Here is a 19,596-nt window from a genome sequence, read left to right as displayed (position 1 = left end):
ATGGAGGTAGCTCTTCCTCCTTGTGTTGAGGGCCCTTTGAAGCACACAGTAGGGCCGGTATTCACTAGCTCTGAGGTCCGGGCATGACCCAGTAACCAGCATTGTTTGACCAGCAGAGGTGACGTTGATGGGTGCCTCTACTCAGTGTGTGTCTGCGTGGCCTCGAGCTGCAATTTATGTTCTGTTTGACGTCAGAGAGTAACAGTCAACATCGGTGCTGTTTTGATTTGACAGACAAAGGATATCTGAAGCAAATAAGTGACCCCTATCAAAAGAAAATTATACTTCGTCACATATTAAGTATAAACATGCTAAGAGGCCAGACGGGAAGATACCCCGAGGGCCCTGTGTGTCCCTGGTGATCCCGGACCACCCGCCAGAGACCACAGCTCCAGGCTAGCCCCCTCCAGTCTGCTGTGCACTGTCCCATGTGTCGGCTACCAAGACAGCGTTACCTCCTAGAGGAGAGGCTCTGGGGTTTGGAAGCAGTGAAGGGGTGCTTTTCCCAAAAGAAAGTCATCCCTGGGAGTCTCTGTCCCGTGAGGAAGCGGTGAGTGTGCACCTCGGTGGAGGTGACCTTTTGAACCTGGGCTGAAGGTCACGGAGCTGGGTTCTACTGTGTAACCTCAGGCACTGCCCTTGGTCTCTTTGTTCCTGGAGCTAAAGGCAACTGCTCCAGATGCTCTAAAGGACTGTCAGAGTCTTATGTGACTTTGGAAAGAACTAAGAATATTGTTTTGGTTTTGCATTAAAATTCCTACTTCCGTGTGTTGAGCATACCTGAGCTTTCAAATGACCATCCCCTGTTCCCCACCCCCCCCACTTTCCCAGGAACCCTGAGTAAAAGAGGGAAAACTTGTCTTTTGAAAGTCAAGGAAATCCGATGGCACTGATTGCCCAGGTATTTATCTGAAATTATGTGGCTGGACCACGTGGCGATGCTGAGAACTCAATCCAGGGAGGGAACTCGGGCATGCTTATTTTGTAGGGAATAAAAATCTGAAATAGCAGGGTTGGGTTGAACCCTTTTGAAGAAAGAGCAGGTGAACAGAAAGATCAATACTCAGACAAGAGAAACCCAGGGCGGCCGAAACAGGCAGTGCGCCCACCCTTGCAGAGGAGAGCTGTCCTTGCCCATGCAGAGGCCGACGTCCCTGTCTGAATGCCGGGTCTCACCCCCTCGCCCTGTCCGGCTAGCCGGGCAGCTTCTGCTGACAGCTGAGCTTAACCGCCTCACTCGCGTGAGCCTGATCAACTGGCCCAGAATTAATAGACTACCTTTCTCGGTTATATATAGATCCTGATGAGTTTGACTAAAATTTGGCTGTAAAAAGTCATCTAATCAAAGTCAATTAAAAATATAAAGAAATATATCCTTCAAAAGAATTGGTTCTTACCATGCAGTGGTAACCACTAAGCACGGGTCTCACTGTTGTCGATGGTGGTAGTGTTGTGGTTGGTCTTTATGTTTGACTTTCACCTTCAGATCCCTGTGTTTCATAGATGCTAAACAACGCAACTCCAGTCATGGGAAGTGTTCATTTTCAGAGGTGGGATGCCCTCTGCCACTTTCAACTTCTTGTTGACAACAAGATGCCCATCCTATCAACAACAGGGCATTAAGCCAGGCCACTTGTCCTTTTGGTATCTAGTGCTATTTTTGGCATGATTTTTAGACCCACGGAGAGAAAGGTCTTCTGTGAAAGTGATCATATCATTTTGAGTTCCTAGGTGTCTTTATTATCTTGACATGGACCAAAAAAACCTGACTTTAGCTATGTCAAATTGTCTATTGCTGATTTGTTACCAAATTAATGCCAAACACTAAGTAGCATTAGAATGGAAGAAATACTTTTTGCCGCAAAGCAGAGAATTCAGTCTTGGATAAAGAATGTTTTCCCAGTCTATGGAGAAAAATCATCTGTGTGAGTGTGTGTGTGTGTGTGTGTGTGTGTGTGTGTGTGTGTGTGGAGGAGGAGGAGAGAGGGAGAATGCTTCTAAAAAGAAAAATTCCTAATTTAAGTCCACTGCTTTCTTTTTCCCCCAATTAAAGTCAATCTGAAAGTCATTTATTTATTTTTTATTTTTTTAACATCTTTATTGGAGTATAATTGCTTTACAATGGTGTGTTAGTTTCTGCTGTATAACAAAGTGAATCAGCTATACGTATAGTATACATATATCCCCATATCCCCTCCCTCTTGCGTCTCCCTCCCACCTTCCCTATCCCACCCCTCTAGGTGGTCACAAAGCACCGAGCTGATCTCCCTGTGCCTCGCGGCTGCTTCCCACTAACTATCTATTTTACATTTGGTGGTGTATACATGTCCATGCCACTCTCTCACTTCATCCCAGCTTACCCTTTCCCCTCCCTGTGTCTACAGAGTGAAGTAAGTCAGAAAGAAAAAAACAAATACTGTATGCTAATACATATATATGAAAATCACTTTAAATCATACATTTGTCATGAGAAGCCAGACCTGAAAAAAGACTCCTTTGAAAATAGAGGCCATTGCTACCAATGTAGTCGTCTCTAAAATCTGCGTGATACGTGAAATATTTTCATAAAGAAATGGCAAAAAAACTTCTTTTCCATCCAACTTCAAGGATTCTTCACTAGATGGAATCAGCCAGAGATGCAGGAATATATCTGCAGATGGAATCAGCCAGAGATGCAGGAATGTATCTGCAGAAGGAATCAGCCAGAGATGCAGGAATGTATCTGCAGATGGAATCAGCCAGAGATGCAGGAATATATCTGCAGAAGGAATCAGCCAGAGATGCAGGAATATATCTGCAGAAGGAATCAGCCAGAGATGCAGGAATATATCTGCAGAAGGAATCAGCCAGAGATGCAGGGATATATCTGCAGATGGAATCAGCCAGAGATGCAGGAATATATCTGCAGAAGGAATCAGCCAGAGATGCAGGGATATATCTGCAGATGGAATCAGCCAGAGATGCAGGAATATATCTGCAGAAGGAATCAGCCAGAGATGCAGGAATATATCTGCAGAGGCTTTACCAGCAGGACCTGCTCTGGAAACCTGTGAGTTCTGCCAGCTTCCTACAGGTCCGCAAAAGTGGCCCGTGGACTATGCAGGGGAGGTGGTTAGGAAGCTTGAGGTAGAGACTCATCCTGATCATTCTCAAGCTGCTTCTCCTTTTTCTACAACAGGTTGAACTCTTTAAAGAGCCATGTTTTCAAAAAGTTATTTCTCAACCCCAGAAATTTTATACAATCGTAACCAAAAAAAAAAAAAAAAATCGGTTAGCACTGATACAGCAGTTTCTAGGTCAGGTATTGTTCTTAGTGCTTTCCATATACCCCTCATCGAATGCTTACAATATACCTATGATGTAAAGGCTCTTACTGGCCCTTTTACATATAGAAACCCAGGCGTAGAGGGTACAGTGGCACAGCGAGTCAGTGGCAGAGCCAGCATCACCCCCAGGCGCCCGGTTGCAGGGATGACTGCTAAGGGTGGGCGCACTGCCTGTTTCTGCTGCTCTGGGCTTCTCTTGTCTGCATATTGACCTTTCTGTTCACCCCCGTCCTTCTTCAAAAGAATGAATGAGGAGCTCCAGGTCAAGAGGGCAGAGCAACTTTCTCTACTTTCAGGTGTTCTTAAGCCCCACCGATGAAACAGAAAATAAAATTTAACGCATAACCCACAAGGAGCAAAGAGAAGAAACATAAACAACAAAATTGTGAAAGTTGGAAAGCAAAGGGAGAGTGGGAAATGATGCAGCGCAAACATAAGACAGCTGAGTCCCACACCAAGCACTGACCTGGTTTCTCCTAACCCCTCCCCACCCGCCCCCAGAGTGGTCCTCAGCACACAAGGCACAGGCAGTGCTCAGTTTAGACCGCATGGTGCTTCTCCTGGTTGGCTGTGGTCTCCACTCTGGTGGCTTAGCCCTTTAGAATATCACCTCTGATGAGAAGGCTTCGGCATGGGCCCCTCCAGCTGCTTTTGGAAAGTCGATGGATGGGCTGTGGAAGAAAAACAAGGACCATTTGAAAATTAAGAAGCCATCAGAACCCCAGTTTTTCCTTGCCTCCCCCCCTGAACACCGGAGGTTTATTTCTTGGCCAGGATAGAGCAGAGGCCCTCCGATAGAGGAACACTGGGACAGTTTAAGGTCTGAAACAGGGACGAAGAGTTGCTCACACTGGATGGAGAGACTTCCTTCTCTTTCCTTGTCCCAGACACGAGGCAGCTACGCTTCACCCACCGGGGTGGGGACTGAGGGATCCTTTCCAGAAGAAACTGACCAAGCCAGGTCCAGGGGATGCCAACCAGAGGAACCAAATGCCCCAGGCAAACCTTCCCTTCTCCTCAGAGCTTCCCATCAGCTCCTCAGCCCCAGGTTCCTAAATGTGGGCCCATGAGAAAGAACGTGATTGGACTGAAGAAACCTTCTCGCCTGAAAGATAGAAATCAAAGCAACAAACAGAAGCAGGTATTTTGGAGAAAATAGGGATCGTAAGAGGAGAAGCAAGTGTTAGGACAAAGCCTCTTCTTAATATCCTCAGATAATATGTTACTCTCATGAGACAAAACAGAACAATACATACTATTTTTAATTTCAGAGAACAAAAAGCTCTTAGAAATGAAAAGTATGATAGAGATGGAACTCAATAGAAAAGTTTAAAGACAAAGGTGAGGACATTTTCCAGAAAATACAACAGAGACAGACAAAGAGATATGAAAAGTGGAAAAGAAGGTTGAGATAACAGAAGATAGAGAAAAGACATGAAGATTTAGGGGCCCAGCTGAGAAATTTAGAAGCACATTTGGGAGTTAGCTAAATGTAATTTTTAATGATACAAATGAACTTATTTACAAAAGGGAAATAGATTCACAGACGTAGAAAACAAACGTACGGTTACCAAAGGGGAAGGGTAAAAAACGGGAGGGGTAAATTAGGAGTTTGGTATTAACATATAGTAGTGTGTACTACTATTTATAAAATAGATAAACAACAGAGACCTACTGCACAGCACAGGGAGCTATACTCAATATCTTGTAATAACCTGTGATGGAAAAGACTCTGAAGGAATGCATATGTGTACATACATCTGAACCACTTTGCTGGACACCTGAAACTAACACTACATTGTAAGTCAACTGTATTTCAATAAAAAATTTTAAATAAATATAATTTTAAGCCCCTGTATCCACTGCATGTGGGAATCTCCTCTGCTTTCTTCCAGTTCACTCCCCGTCTACACAGCATCACGTCTCACCACATCCTTTCATGGGTTAAACTCATCCTGGAGCCCTGTTGGCTACTAACCATGGAGCATAGCTCCGGAGCCAGGGCCACTTGAGTAGGAAAAATCCAGGCCGCACTGCCCAGTCCTAACTGTGTCAGATGCCGCCCAGGTGGGCCTGACTGTGGGCAGTCTGCTGGATTCCCTTCTCAGAGGAATGGCTCTTCTCTCTGCAAACTCAGCAACAGGAGTCACCCTCAGCACACCTCTGGGCTCGGCCTTCATGGTTTACACGTGGGCAGCCTGAGGGCACCGGGTGAGTGACGCCCTGAAGCCCCAGGGGGCTGGACGAGTGTCTGAGAGTTGGAACCTCCTCCCAGGGCCTCCTCCCGCAAAACACACCTTGGAATAACAAGATTGTTTCAGGCCTGGTTCTGAAAAGAAGCCCTAGATTAGATAAAATGTCTGTGTTAAGCCTTTGAACTTGAAAGGGATGACAGACCAGATGGAGGGGCGAGTCTGTGATCAGCGGAGGAGGAGGTGGCGTCCTGGAACCAGCAGTGGAATCTTACAGAACAGAAAGAAGTTTCTCTGCAGCCTTCAGACGTGTGGGCTGCTACTTCAGCCGAGCGTGGGGATGCTGAGGAGAGATGCAAAGGAGCTGGAACTCGTCTTCACCTGGGCCCTGCTTTGCTGATTAGCTGTAGAATCTGAATCGTTCCTGCTCCAAAGATAATTTTTCCTCTCTGTGTTCGGTACCATTCTGCTTTCTCATTTGTTGCTTTTCATTCCCTACCTGACCTGTTGGAGATTTAATGTTGTCTGGCTTCTCTGGGTTGTGCTTTATTGTTATTATTATTAATCAATATACACAGTTCAATTGGTTTAAAATAATTCCGCAATGGGCCTCATCGGTGTCTTCAGATAACAGACCCAGCTCTCGGTCAGGAGCAACGTTCATCGGGGCCATGCGTACAGATCCTGGGAGCCCTGCCCCTACATGCATGTAGAACATGTGTGTGGTCAGGTCCTCAGGACTACACAGAGGTGCTGTGGCCACCCAGCCTTCCCAGGTGTTCATTCCAAGAGCCAGGGCCAGCCCACGCCATCAGTGTGTGATTCACTGCCATCAGTGAGATGCAGGGGTATTTAGCTGGGCCAGTTCTCAAGCTTTGGTTTATTTTGAAAACATCTGGAGAGCTAATAAGAATGCATATTTCTAGGATCTCTCCAGAATGAGGTATATTAGGTATGATTCGGTCAGATTTGGTGGGGCGGGGCAGGGGGCAGAAAACCCAAAATAACAAAGGCTTTTACAAAGTAGAACTTGTTCTCTCGCACGTGAAAGTGCAGAGATGGGTGCCCGGCTGGTGCCCAGGGACCCCGGCCGCCATGTTGCCGCCCCAGCCTGGTGGCTTCCACATCGCGTCTCTTGGTGGCTGCTCCTGGCCTAGCGATCACGTAGGACTCTCAGCCAGCAGGAAAGGACCAAGAGGAGAAGAGCATGCCTTCGTGCCCGTGGCCAGGGCCAGCTGTTGAGGGCCTAGGATGGACTTTTTGAGGACAAAAACGGGGAAAGGGTGACAACCCACTCTGCACAGCACACGGGTGGAGACCAAGAATCTGCCTCTTTCAGCAGCTTCCTCAGTAATCACAATGCAGGGGTCTCTGGACCCGCTGCAGAAGCACTAACCAGCTCACCTGTACTCACAGCCACACACCAGCCTTTAGCCTGCTGAGCAGAATGCCAACAGTGCCTTACATAAAAAAACGAATTTATCTTCAGCACCACCCAGGAAGTAAGTTTCATCGTCCTCTTTACAAATGATTCCAATGACTTCTCCCAAATATTTGACAACTCAGATACCAACGTCTAACACATAGGTAGGTAAGGTAGGAAAGAGTAAAAGGAGGCATTCAGAGAGAGAAGGGGACGGGGAGGAGAGGGGAAGAGAGCGGATACAGGGGAAGAAGAGCAGGGGCGAGAAAGAGGTGTCATTCCAGAGCGGTTGGGGGACGCCTCCAGCGACCGGCTCCTGACGGCCCACGCCCTGTCCTGCGCAGGGCACTGTGGCTCATCTGTGTGTGGAGAAATACTTGGCCTTTGGGGAGTTCTCACCTTTCCTAACTGTCTCTGCCCGTTTAGAAGGGTCAGCTGGGCCAGTGGGGAGGGAGGCTTTACTTTCATAGATGCAAGTTCAAGGTCTGTACCTTTCAAATGACACCATGAAGATCACTTTGTCCCAACCATCTTAACTGCCCCCCATGCAATATGTTGTTCTTATTTTCCATGTACTCATGTTGGAAGTTCCAGTTACCATGACTGAATATCAAACTACCCCAAAACTTGGGGGTTTAAATCTGACATTTACTGGGCTCACAAGTCTGCCGTTTGCACGGGGCTGGGGCGACCAGCGCGTCTCTGCTTTGCGCTGCGGTGTCAGCTGGGGCGGCTTCTCAGAAGGCTCGCTCCCTCCCGTGCCTGGTGGCGATGGCTGTCAGCTGAGACCTCGGCCGGGTCTGTCACCTAAAACGCCTCCCCTGAGTCACTCTTTCCTTGGGTAGAGCATCTCTGCCTCAAAAGTTCTATATCCAGATCTTTCACGAGGAAAGGAACTTCTGATACACCATAGACATAGAAACATCTTAAAATGAATAGTAGGTTATGTACTCAAATGTTGGCCAATCAGGAAGGGTTTTTGCCTATAAGGATTCCTGCCCTCAAGAATTTAACTGTGTAATTTAAGATATACATTAAAAAAATGATAATGCAAATCTTTAAGTGCTGTATCAGCTTACAGTATTACTGACCATCAACAATGGTGATTAGACTAGATCCCATTTGTTCATCCATCCATCCATTTATTCATTATTCAGTCAATACATATGGATATCTGCAATGTGTCAGACACTATTCCAGGACTAGGAGTGTATCTTATATTTTTATATTACCCACCATGCAAAGCACATAGGAAGACTCAGAAAACACTTATCATTTAATATTGAAAATGATATTTTGGGGGACTTCCGTGGTTGCCCAGTGGTTAAGACTCCACGCCCCACTGCAGGGGGGCACGGGTTCAATCCCTGGTTGGGGAACTAAGATCCCGCATGCTGCACAGTGCGGCCAAAAAAAAAAAGAAAATTCTATTTTTTGATGTCTTTCGCCACGAAAGTTTAGGAGCCAAAAAAGTAATTTTTTGCTTTTCTTTTCCAAATGCTGTTTTTTGGGGGAAGCTCTTCGATCCCCTGAACTAGCCTCAGAAGATAAATGAGTAAACTTCACTACATTAATTTACTTTTCAAAATTCATCATGATTTATGCCCTATTTCGTTTATTGCTCAAATAAGCAAAATGAGAACTGATTGCATGATTATTTTCAGATGTGATAAGTCCAGACAATTTTATTCTTCCTTAATCATTTTTTTTTTTTACCGATCCATCTTCACCCTGGAGATGATTCATCACAGAGCTTACCATAGATTGTTTAAAATAAGTAAATAAAAAGACAGAAAAATGGGGGGAGGGCACCAACGATCCCCAAAATAAATACACAGCTTCATGCATTTTCTTTCTTATTCTCTCTCTCTCTCTCTCTCTCTCTCACACGCACACACACACGCACACACACACACACACCCTTCAGAATAATCCAGTCCATGATGGAAAATCATTTGATGACAATGAACCAGGTCTTGGGCTCCAGGCAGAGAGCACTGCGAGTGGTCCTCCACGTGTGAAGTCAGCATCCAGGCCCCTCTGATGGAGAAGCTTCCTCCACAGGGAGCCACATGAAAGCACAGAGGTCAGCAGATAAAGCTTCCTTGGGTTTACTTGGTCTCTCTGAGGGTCTTTCTACTTTGTTCCTCAGTCAGTTGGAGAATTTTTTCCCCTTTGACCAAAACAGGAGATTAATCTTCAAACAAAAGTTGATCAGCTCTGTGTCCTTGAGCGTATCATTTACCACTCAGGGCTTCAGTTTCCCTGAGAAATGAAAGGTTGTTAGTTTCCTGGGGCTGCAGTAACAAATTACCACAAACCCAGTGGCTTAAAACAACAGAAATTTATTTTCTCCCAGTTCTGGAAGCCAGAGGTCCGAAATCAGGGTGTCAACGAGGTCATGCTCCCTCTGACACCTGTAAGGGCCCCATCTCACCTCCTCCAGCTTCTGGAGGATGCACTCAGTCCTCGGTGCTCCTGGCTTTGGGCGCATCGCTCTGATCTCTGCTTCCATCATCACGTGGCCTCTCCCTCTGTGTCTTTTCTTCTTCTTATGAAGACTCCAGCTGCTGGATTTGGGTTAGCCTCCCCTCCTTTTCAAGAATGACCTTATTTTAATGTGATGACAGCTGCCAAGACCCTGTTTGCAAATAAGGTCTTATTCACAGGTACTGTGTGTCAGGACTCAGTATATCTTTCGTGGGGACAGAATTTGACCCACAACATATAGCTTTGGCTACTTGACCTCTAAGATGCCTGCAGCAGGTTCCTAGTTTGCATGACTGGGGGGACTGTGGTGTCAGCACCAGAGGAGGGGGCAGAAGGGGCTTTGTTTCACTCACGTCAGCGCTGAGGACTAGTGGGATGTCTATGTGCAGACACCCTGTATGTCGACTGAGGTTTGGGGGGAGACCCAGGCTGGGGTGCAGTGTTGGTGCTCCTCAGAGTAGGAACTGAGGTTGACCGTGAAGGAATCACCAGGGTGGGGAGTGTGGAATGGCAGGAGAAGGTGTGGCTGGTGGAACCCAGGACACTCACTCTGAAGGAGTAGGCAGAGGAAGAAGAGGCCACAGAAGGAGAATTTGGCAACTCGATGGTGATGGGAGATCTCAAGAGCAGCTTCAGCCCCTCAGTGAGACGGAAGCCGCATTCCACTAGGTTGAGGATGGGGTCGGAGGTCAGAAAATGGCCCCGAATGGGACCTATTGCCCACTGAGGTCCGGGAAAGAAGGCAAGGGGGTGGATCATAAATGGATGGAGATGCCGCGTCAGGTTAGGTGTGTTTTGTTTGTTCCTGCATTACGCGTCTTTTGTACATAGATGGGAAGGTGCCCCCGTGGAAAGGAGTAAGAAGGAGGAGAGGATGAAGGTAGAAAGTGCAGATGGAGCAAGTCCTAGGGAGGCTGGGGCTGCATAAACGTGACTCCACAGAAAAGAGAGCTCCTATACTGGGTGGGAGTGTATGCTGGTGCAGCCATTGTGGAGAACAGTGTGGAGGGTCCTCAGAAAACTGAAAATAGAGCTACCATAGGATCCAGCAATCCCACGCCTGGGCATATATCTGGACAAAAATTATAATTTAAAAAGACACATGCACCCCTATGTTCATAGCAGTGCTATTCACAATTGCCAAGACATGGAAGCAACCTAAATGTCCATCAACAGAGGAATGGATAAAGAAGATGTGGTACATATATAAGGTGGAATATTACTCAGCCATAAAAAAGAATGAAGTAATGCCATTTGCAGCAACATGGATGGACCTAGAGGCTATCATACTAAGTGAAGTCAGACAGAGAAAGACAGATACCATAGGATATCACTTACATGTGGAATCTAAAATATGACACAAATGAACATATCTGTGAAAAGAAACAGACTCACAGACATAGAGAACAGACTTGTAGTTGCCAACGGGGGTGGAGTGGGGGAGGGAGGATTGGGAGTTTGGGATGAGCAGATGCGAACTATTATCTGTAGGACGGATAAACAACAAGGCCCTACTGTAGAGCACAGGGAATCATATTCAGTATCCTGTGATAAACCATCATAGAAAAGAATACGAAAAAGAAAATGTAAATATATGTATAACTGAATCACTTTGCTATACAGCAGAAATTAACACGACATTGTATATCAACTATAATAAAATAAAGTTTTTTAAAAAGTTACCTACAAAAACACACAGGGGAACCTTAAATGCATATTGCTAAGTGAAAGAAGCCAATCTGAAGAGGCTACGCTCTGTATGATTCCAACTCGATGACATTCTAGAAAAGGCAAAACTACGGAGACAGTAAAAAAAAAATTCAGTGATTTCCAGGGGCTGTGGGGGGGCAGGGGGAAGGATGAGTAGGTGGAGCACAGGGGATTCGTACAGCAGTGGGACTCTTCTGACCCTGTGACTGTGGATACATGACATTGTACATTTGTCAAGACCCATAGAGCACACGAGGCTGAGAGTGAACCCTAATGTAAACTATAGAATTTAGTTAATAATAATGTATTGATATTGGTGCATCAGTTGTCACAAATGTACCACACTAGTGCAAGAAGTTCATAAGTCGGGAAACTGATGCCAGGAGAGAGGAGACATATGGGAACTCTGTAGTTTCTGCTCAGTTTTCCTGTAAACCTACAACTGCCCTGGAAAATAAGTGTTAATTTTCAAAAATAACTAATAACTAATAAAAATAAATAATAAAGGTTTACCAAGAAGGTAAGTGGGAAGGAAAGGATTTGATGGTTCTAGGCTGGAATGGAAAAGGAGGTACAGAGGAGGAGCTGGCTTAGACAGGAAAGGGGATGCCTCATCCTCGGACGCTGGAGTGAGGATGGACGGGTACCTACATGTGTGGGCAGAGGGGACGCCACTGCCTCTGGTAGCAGGGAGCTGGGGTGCCAGCTGAGCCTTCCTGGAAGCAAAGGCTGAACCTACATTAAGAGTGAGGCCTATGAAAGACCAAAGGGCAGCAGCAGGATTGGGAGGAAAAAGCTTCAGGCCGCAAGGCAAACATGGCAGCTGCAAGGCTGGGAAAAGGAGAAGAAGCCGGATTGGGCCTCAGACTCCTGCATGTCTGACCACCTGGGACAACCCAATGGGGAGCTCAGAGCAAAGACTGCCCATCGAGGACCCTTAAATTGGTGAAAGTATCAGGCTCCAGTGCCCTGGCCATGATCGATCGTGGGCCAGGGGCTGCCCAAGGTGAGCATGGCCTGGCTTGAAAGCTGAAGCCGACTCCTGATGTGAGCAGCTGGGAGCCGAGCCACAGGTTCTTCCTGGAAGGTGATCAGAACCGGGGTCCCCTTCCTGTCTGCCCCACAGGTGGGCCTCTGCTCAGAGGCAGTAGATAAAAGGGGATGTGAAGAGAGCAGCAAAAGATCGGAGTTGTTGTTGAGAAGAACATGCCCACCCAAGACTTGGTTGTAAGGACGATGACGGGAACGTTGGAGGCTCCAGCTGGCTCCGTGCTTTTCTCTGCTGCTTCTAATGGTCTATGAAGGAGGTAGATTGAACATAAAGCCAAGTTGGGTGTTCGCTAGGCTTGTGAGAGGGGAGCCATGCAGTGCGAGATCTGAGCAGAGGATGAATGACCATCAAGTGGGTCATTGGAGGGGGAGTTGGAAGAGATAAGGCTGAAAGGCGCTTTTAACATGAAAGCAAAATGATCCGACCCAGTCGCAGGCAGATGCCAAAACACAGGCTTACTTCATAGAAACAAATGAGGAAGACATGGTTGAGAGCTGACTTCTCTATACCCAAGTTCCCACCTAATACAGAAGCGTAGGACATGCGCTGGCTTGCTGGGTCCTGTGGAGTAAATTTGTCCCTATAGATGGTAGATGATTGTGCCTCTGGTTAGAATTACACCTAGATAGTGGTGCATGGTTGACTTGAGTATTTACCAGTTTACCCATGAGTAAACAAACAGGCATTTTTCAAATATCTACTAGGTAAGCGCTGTGCTACCTGGTTTCAGTATCTATCATGTAATACAGTATACTATTGAGTCATGTGATCTGTGGTCACGTGTGATCAGCCCCAGCGCATGCTCTGTGCCTCGGGAAGCTGGCACTCGGCCGCTAGACTTCTGATCCCCAGTCTGTGGTTCTTCCTGTTACTGTGCTGCCTCCACACTGGGGACACTCGTCTGATGTATTGGTGATGAGCAGAGGGAAATGTGCATTGTCTCTAGAGAGGGTGTAAAGGTCTCCTGTGTGCAGGGCAGCAGAGGTCATAAAGCTGGAAGGTATGCATGGCCGGGTGCTCACCCAACGTTCTGAGACACTTGATCCACTGGAGGTACCCTTTCCAGGTAGCATTTATGGAAATTGACGCTCGTTAGATTAAAGAGAAGTTAGTCTGCTGTTCCTGAATATCCTAGACACCTGCTAGAAACCATAATCTAACAAACTGAATTTCAATACTAAGTAAGGCTGTTCTTTTCTGATCTCTTACCCTGTCCTCTGCTTGGAAAATTCTAAATCAACTCAGGCCAGGTGAATTCATTAGACCTTCAAACCTGCAAAAGGTCTTTTACTCAGGGCCACCCCCATAACTCCTCCATCCTTACTTATTTGCTTATGCAAATGTGTGTGTTGAGTGCTGATACTGTCTAGATATGGAAGTAATTTTTTTTTCAATTCAATATCGAGATTACAGTATGTTAGGAGGGGAATTCTCTAACTCTTCTTTATTTCCTATAATAATGTTTATGACCAATGAGACATAAGCTATTAAAATTCTTTGGAATTTTTTAGCTTTCTATTTTGAAGAATTTTGGGTGAAGAAAAGTTGCAAAAATAGTACAAAGAATTCTCTTCTATTCCTCAACTCACTTCTCCTACTGTCAGTGTACTTTATAACAACAAGAACAGAAAATTAACATTGGTACAATATTATTCACTCAATTACAAACCTTATTTGCATTTGCCCAGTTTTTCTACCAGTGTCCTTTTTCTGTCTCAGGATCCCACATTCCTGTAGATGTTATTTCCCCTCAGTCCCCTCCAAGCTATGACGTTTCCTCAGTCTTTCCTTGTCTTTCATGGAAAGAAAGATCACTTTTGAAGATCACAGGTCAGCTGTTTTGATGAGCGCCTCCATTTGGGTCTGTCTGAAGTTTTCTCATGATTGGAGTAAGGCGATGCATTTTTGGCAAAAATACTGTTACCGAGCCACCCAAGTTGGTCCCCAACAGGGGTCTCTTGCGTGGTGTCGCTGGAGCCAGTAGAAGGGGACGGAGCTCAGTTCAGAGGCAGAGGGAAGCTTTGTTCTCTGAGCGAAGAATGGCTTGGGCTCTAGGGCACGCGCTCTCTACCCTCAGGCCGGGGCGGGGCTGCTCTATAGGGTCTGGCCGGGGGAGGGGGCGGGGTTCTCGGGGGCGGGGCAGCCGCGCAGCTCACGCTCCAGATCGCAAAGTGCCGGGCGCAGCACACGGCCCGCTGCCGCCATCTTGAGTCACGGTGTTGTGAGCGGCGTCCGTGCACAGGACCCTGAGCCGAGGTGTCAGGCGCAGCCGTTTTGCGTCAGAAACTCGGGTCTGAGCGGGCGAGGCCTCTGCACGCGACCCCCTGTGAGCAAGTGGAACTAGACTAAGTACAGAGGAAGAAAAGGTTAGACTTATTACCCAGATTCTGTTTTCATTCTCCGGGAATCATTGACGGGGTTTGCCGGTGACGATACCATATGTAGGATGTTGTCTCTCAGTGCATCTTGCTAAAGGTTCGTGATGTTGATGTGTTTCACTTCTGGGGGTGTTGAGCGGATCTCCGGGTTGAGTTGCTGTCTGCCAGGCTTCTCCCTGCACAGTTGCCATCTTCTTCCCATTTGTGGTTGGAAAGTATCCTGTGACTGTGCAGATCTTGTTTCTCTTCAGACTTTCACCCACTGATTTTAGCATATCTCGGTGGATCTTGTCTGCAGGGTTCATCACTGTGGTGTCCGACCAAGGGTGATGCTCCGACCTTCTCCCCTTGGAATTGATTGGAATTGATTGATTGATTGGAATTCTCTTGTGAGGAAGAGTTGGCTCTCCTCCCCCACTTAGTTATATATTGGATTATTTATTTATATTAGTAAGGATTCATGAGTATTTGTTTTATTCTATGGGTTAATCCAGTATTATCATTAATTATTTTTTTTGCTCAAATTATTCCAGCTTTGGCCGTGAGAGATCCCTGTAAGTGAGGTTCTGCCTTCTGTTAACAAGCTCTACCTTTTTTGAGTATTTCCTTACTTTCTGGCCCATAAGATGTTTCAGACTCATCCTGCATTTTTCTTGTTCTAGCCTGGATAAATTTCTTCTCCTAGGAGCACTATTTTATTTATTTATTTTTTAATTGGAGGATGGTGCTGAGAGAGCAACATATGAGCCCACTGGGTGGGCTCGTTGTTCCTGGTGGTTATTGGATCTGGTCTTCTCTATGAACAGAGCAAGGACATGTATGTATGTATACTAACCTGTGGACTCACATATCTGGATTTTGGATCTATCTGTATGTATGTGTATGGATGTATAGGTGAGAAATGATATCAGTGTAGTTTCAATTTGTATTTAATTTTGCCTGTGTTTGAGTACTTTTTAATACATTTGAGGACCATTTTTCTATATTTGTGAATTATCTGTTCATGTGTTTTTCTTATTTTTTTGTTTTGGTCTTTTATAACCTCCATATTTTAGAGTTACTTATGTAATAGGGATATTAGCCATTTTTCCATGGTATTTGTTATTAATATTTTCTTCCAATTTTCTATTGTTTGTGGGTTTTTTGTCATGCAAAAAATTTTTAATTTTTATGTTAAGTCTACCCCTCTTTTATTTTATCACTTCTGGATTTTGAGTCATCCTTAGAAAGCCTTTCCCTCCACAAGGTTAGAGAGGAAATCACCTATGTTTATGAAAATACTTTGAAATATTAAAAACATACAAATGGTAGGATTTGTTAAAATTATTTGGAAGCTGGAATGTTAGACGCCCTTCCTCTGCTAACTGCCTGGGGACCAGCCTTCCCAGCCAACTCCTCTTGTCATGGTCACCCCTTACTCCGTACCTTATCACCCACCTTCAGGCTTCCTTGGTTTCTCCAGACCCATCTCCATGCCATCTAAAACTACCCTGGGGCTTTGCAGACTATCTTGTCTTCCCTGACACTTTTTACTCTGAAATGTATTCTACCCTGCCCTGATAGTATTGTTAAACATTTACTTTAGAATTTTCTACTGATTTAAGCTCTGAATCAGCACATCCTTACCCATTTCACCTCCCTTCCCTTCTTGCTTCGTCTTGGTTCAAGCAACTCCTAAAATTCACCAAAGACCACTCAACCCTAGTCTCTCTGTAGATGAATGAGCACATTCATAGCTGTGTCTTCTGCACAAGAAGCACCATAGCCAGGTGGTAGGGAGCTCCCCTGACAGAGCCTGGCCTCTCCAGTAGGACACAGGGAGAGGCAGCATCCGAAAGGAACACAGACGTCAGTCTTTCCTACACGTGAGCACAGTGGTAGCTACAAAATATGCTGAAATATGTAATATCTATAAAAGTGTTTTCTTTTTCGTTATGACGTTTATTCATTATTACCTTTATTTAAGTACATAGACAGGAATTTTTTTAGCATGGTGTTTTGCATATCAGTAAATTAAGAATGAAAAGCGTAAGTGATGTTTGAAAGAAAAAAATCCTTCTCCCATGCTTCCTCTCACTCCTTCTCACCTCAGTGTCTCTCTTCTCTCTGTCCCTCCCTCCCTCCCTTCTTATCAACACAAACCAAAGGGTGGACTCTGTCCTGAGACCACCGGTTTTAAAAGGTCAGAATGACCTGCTTGGGAAAAAACCTATCTGCCAGGAAAGCCAAAGATGGAAATATAAGTTGTGGGGACTTATTACTGCATAGCTATGCGTTTCCGTTTTTAATTTTGACTGTTATGGATATTTTAAAAGCTGATCTACAGAGCTCTCTGCATGTTCTCTCTTGATGAATATTTACTATTGAAGTTAAGCAGTGGTGGACCTATTGCAGGTTCATGTAAATTTTATATGCATATATAAATATATAATTTTACATATCTATCTATTTATCTGAAGAAATCTAATGGAGGCTGAAATGAGACATTTTATTTAATAACACAAGCTCCTGAAATTGATTCAGTGGAAGAAAAAGGAGTAAGTTTCAGCTGGAGGATAATATTACAGCATCTTAAATGCTTGTTTCCCACCATTTTTCTTCGCTTGTTTTTTTTCTTTCAGGGATCCTCAAAGTTTAGATCCACCAGAAGTCAGCAACGCAAAACTTCAGTATGCAGGATGGGGCCCCAAGGGTCAACAGCTGGTAAGCACGTCACTTTCAGTGACCAACTTTCTGTGTTGAAGTTTCCGTTTCATACACTGAATGTATCTCACTATACTCAGAATCTGTGTTTGTGTGAATTTAAGTTTTGAAAAAGTCCCCAGAACATCTGCATATGTAAATGGCCATTTCTTTTGCTTGAGAACCGTCTTGAAATTGGGAGAGCATATGCCTTGGTTCTGGTACCCTTTATCCTTTAAGCAGTCCCTGACTGGAGCTGTGTGTGTATGGACTATAGACGTCCTGTGAATCTGAGATACACCTCGTCAGAGGGCCGCAGATGGCAACGATCAGAATCGTGGAGTCGTGAAAGGTTCTTCTGCTTTGCTCTTGGAGCTCTGGCTCTTCTCTTTGGCAGGTTTTATGAGAAGAGTAGATGTGCTGGCCATGGTAGAGCCGGGCTCCCTGCAAGTAGCATCTGCAGAACCCCCCACAGCTAGTGTGGCCCTCTCTGCGTTACCCTGGCCATCTTCATGTATTCCCACTCAACTGGCAAAGCTAAGATGTTTCAAGAAACTGAATGGCCAGGATGGTGTAGGGAAAAGGGGTCTGAACAACCGGTTAGAAGACAAAGGTTCTAACCCGGGGTGTTCACAAACTAGCTGCCAGGCTGCTGTCACCTGGCCCAGCTACTGAGTGAAGACTCTGGATGAGGTGGCCTTGCAGCTTTGTCCCAACTCCAGCGTTACACTTGTCTAACACCCGATGATCGTTGCCAGTTCCGTTCAGGAAGTTGCAGAAAGCGCCTGCAGGTGACATGGTGGCTGATCATGTCACCATTTTCTTCTACATCTTTAAGCTGATTAACAAAGCTGCATTTTAAAAGCTTTTCCCAGAAGAAGCGCAGAAAATGATCATTTTTTAAAACCTTGGGGCAAGATTCTATTGGATAGGCTGCCTACTGTCTTAGGAATTAAAACAGTCCTACTTTCCCCAATAGTACAATTATTTTTTCTTGGTTTCGTATTAATTCCATTGCCTCAAACTGATCTGAAGCAACAGGAGGGTATCGGCCACGAGGCTGCTTTAGCTGTTACCCCAGTGTTCCTGGTGCTGCACACTTCGTGAGCAGAGGTTTCGAAAGGCACGTGTAAGGATCTAAACCAGTGACAGCAGGTCAGGAGGGTGCTGCAGGCTGACTCGGCAGGATGACAGCAGTCCATCAACGCAGTCAGAACCAGGAGAGAAAAGTCATCATTGCTCAAAGGCGCTAACTCTTACCCAAGGAAAAACTGCAATTCCACAGGAGACTGGAGAAGACCTAAGTGTTTAAGACTCATGTGACTGATCTGATAGCTAAGGCCCTCTGAAAATCAACGATGGAAAACGTTTCTGGGAAGCAAATCTTTCCCACATCCGTCAAGTCATTCCGTAAACGTGACACTGCACCTCCATAGAGGGCTCTCCCCTTTCTCCTTGGTCCTTTGGGGGCCCACGGCACCACTCGGGGCGGGGGCGGGCACGGGGAATGGGCACCTTACTGAGTGGCCATCGTCCAGCCGTTTTATCGTCATCTGGAAAAGAACATCAGGACCCGGGCACTGTCGGGTTGTCTTCCTGCCTGCGCAGTGATTCTCACTAAACCTGCAGGCTCACGTGGGCCCGTGGGGGAGGCCGGATGTTATAACAAGGTCGTGCCCCCTAGGCCTGCCTTCTGGAAAGGACTTGCAATTTAAGGAAAAATCAACCCACAGCTGCAAAAGGAGGTGGTGTGTATTGCATGCATGCACACGCACACACACACGCCTTAGGATTCTGTCTGGAATGCGGGGCAGCTGGGGCCCTGGGCTGATCATTCTCTGGGCAGCTTACTCATTGGCCAGTCCCTCCCCTGCCTGAAGCCACCGCTGCCTCCTGTAAACTGACTTTACACTCATGCCAGGCTTCCCAGTGGACGGGGCTGGGTTAAGTGATTACAGAAGTTAGTATATTCATCTCTTAAAGAATAACCGGCAGCATAAGCAGGCATCACATTCTCTGAGAAAGCTCCCCTGCCCGCACGGCCGGGTGGCACCTCCGGAGCCCACGTGTCACCGTGCGATCTCCTGTCACACAGTTTCCTGCCCACACATCTCTCCGCGGTGAGGTGGCCTTTGGTCTAAGCCTCGAGCACGTTTCGTCTGTGTGTTCTGAGTGCCTAGCTCAACACCTGGCGCTGAGGAGATATCTCTTGAGGTCAAAAGTGAGTGCGTGAGTGGACGGGCTAGTAGTCAGCTGATACGCCCTTGTGGTCCTCAGCCACTTAAACGTAAAGTAATTGGGTGGACGTTCAGGATGTTACTGACGGGGAGGGAAGTTCGGCTTC

The 19,596-nt window shown here is 46.1% G+C and overlaps 1 protein-coding gene across 1 annotated transcript in view; it reads left to right on the top strand.

Moving 5' to 3' along the window:
- The window catches only part of DPP6 (dipeptidyl peptidase like 6), a 766,975-nt gene that overhangs the window by 544,611 nt on the left and 202,768 nt on the right, over window positions 1-19,596 (top strand). The window contains exon 7 of the mRNA XM_022576791.2: window positions 17,192-17,273. Coding sequence (XP_022432499.2) covers window positions 17,192-17,273 — 82 coding nt within the window. The remainder of the gene's footprint in view (window positions 1-17,191; window positions 17,274-19,596) is intronic.

Source organism: Delphinapterus leucas, chromosome 9 (assembly GCF_059928025.1).
Source record: "Delphinapterus leucas isolate spDelLeu-1000000601 "Yukka" chromosome 9, BTC_Dleu_Yukka2, whole genome shotgun sequence".
Lineage (NCBI taxonomy): Eukaryota > Metazoa > Chordata > Mammalia > Artiodactyla > Monodontidae > Delphinapterus > Delphinapterus leucas.
This window is presented reverse-complemented; position numbering and strand designations above follow the sequence as displayed.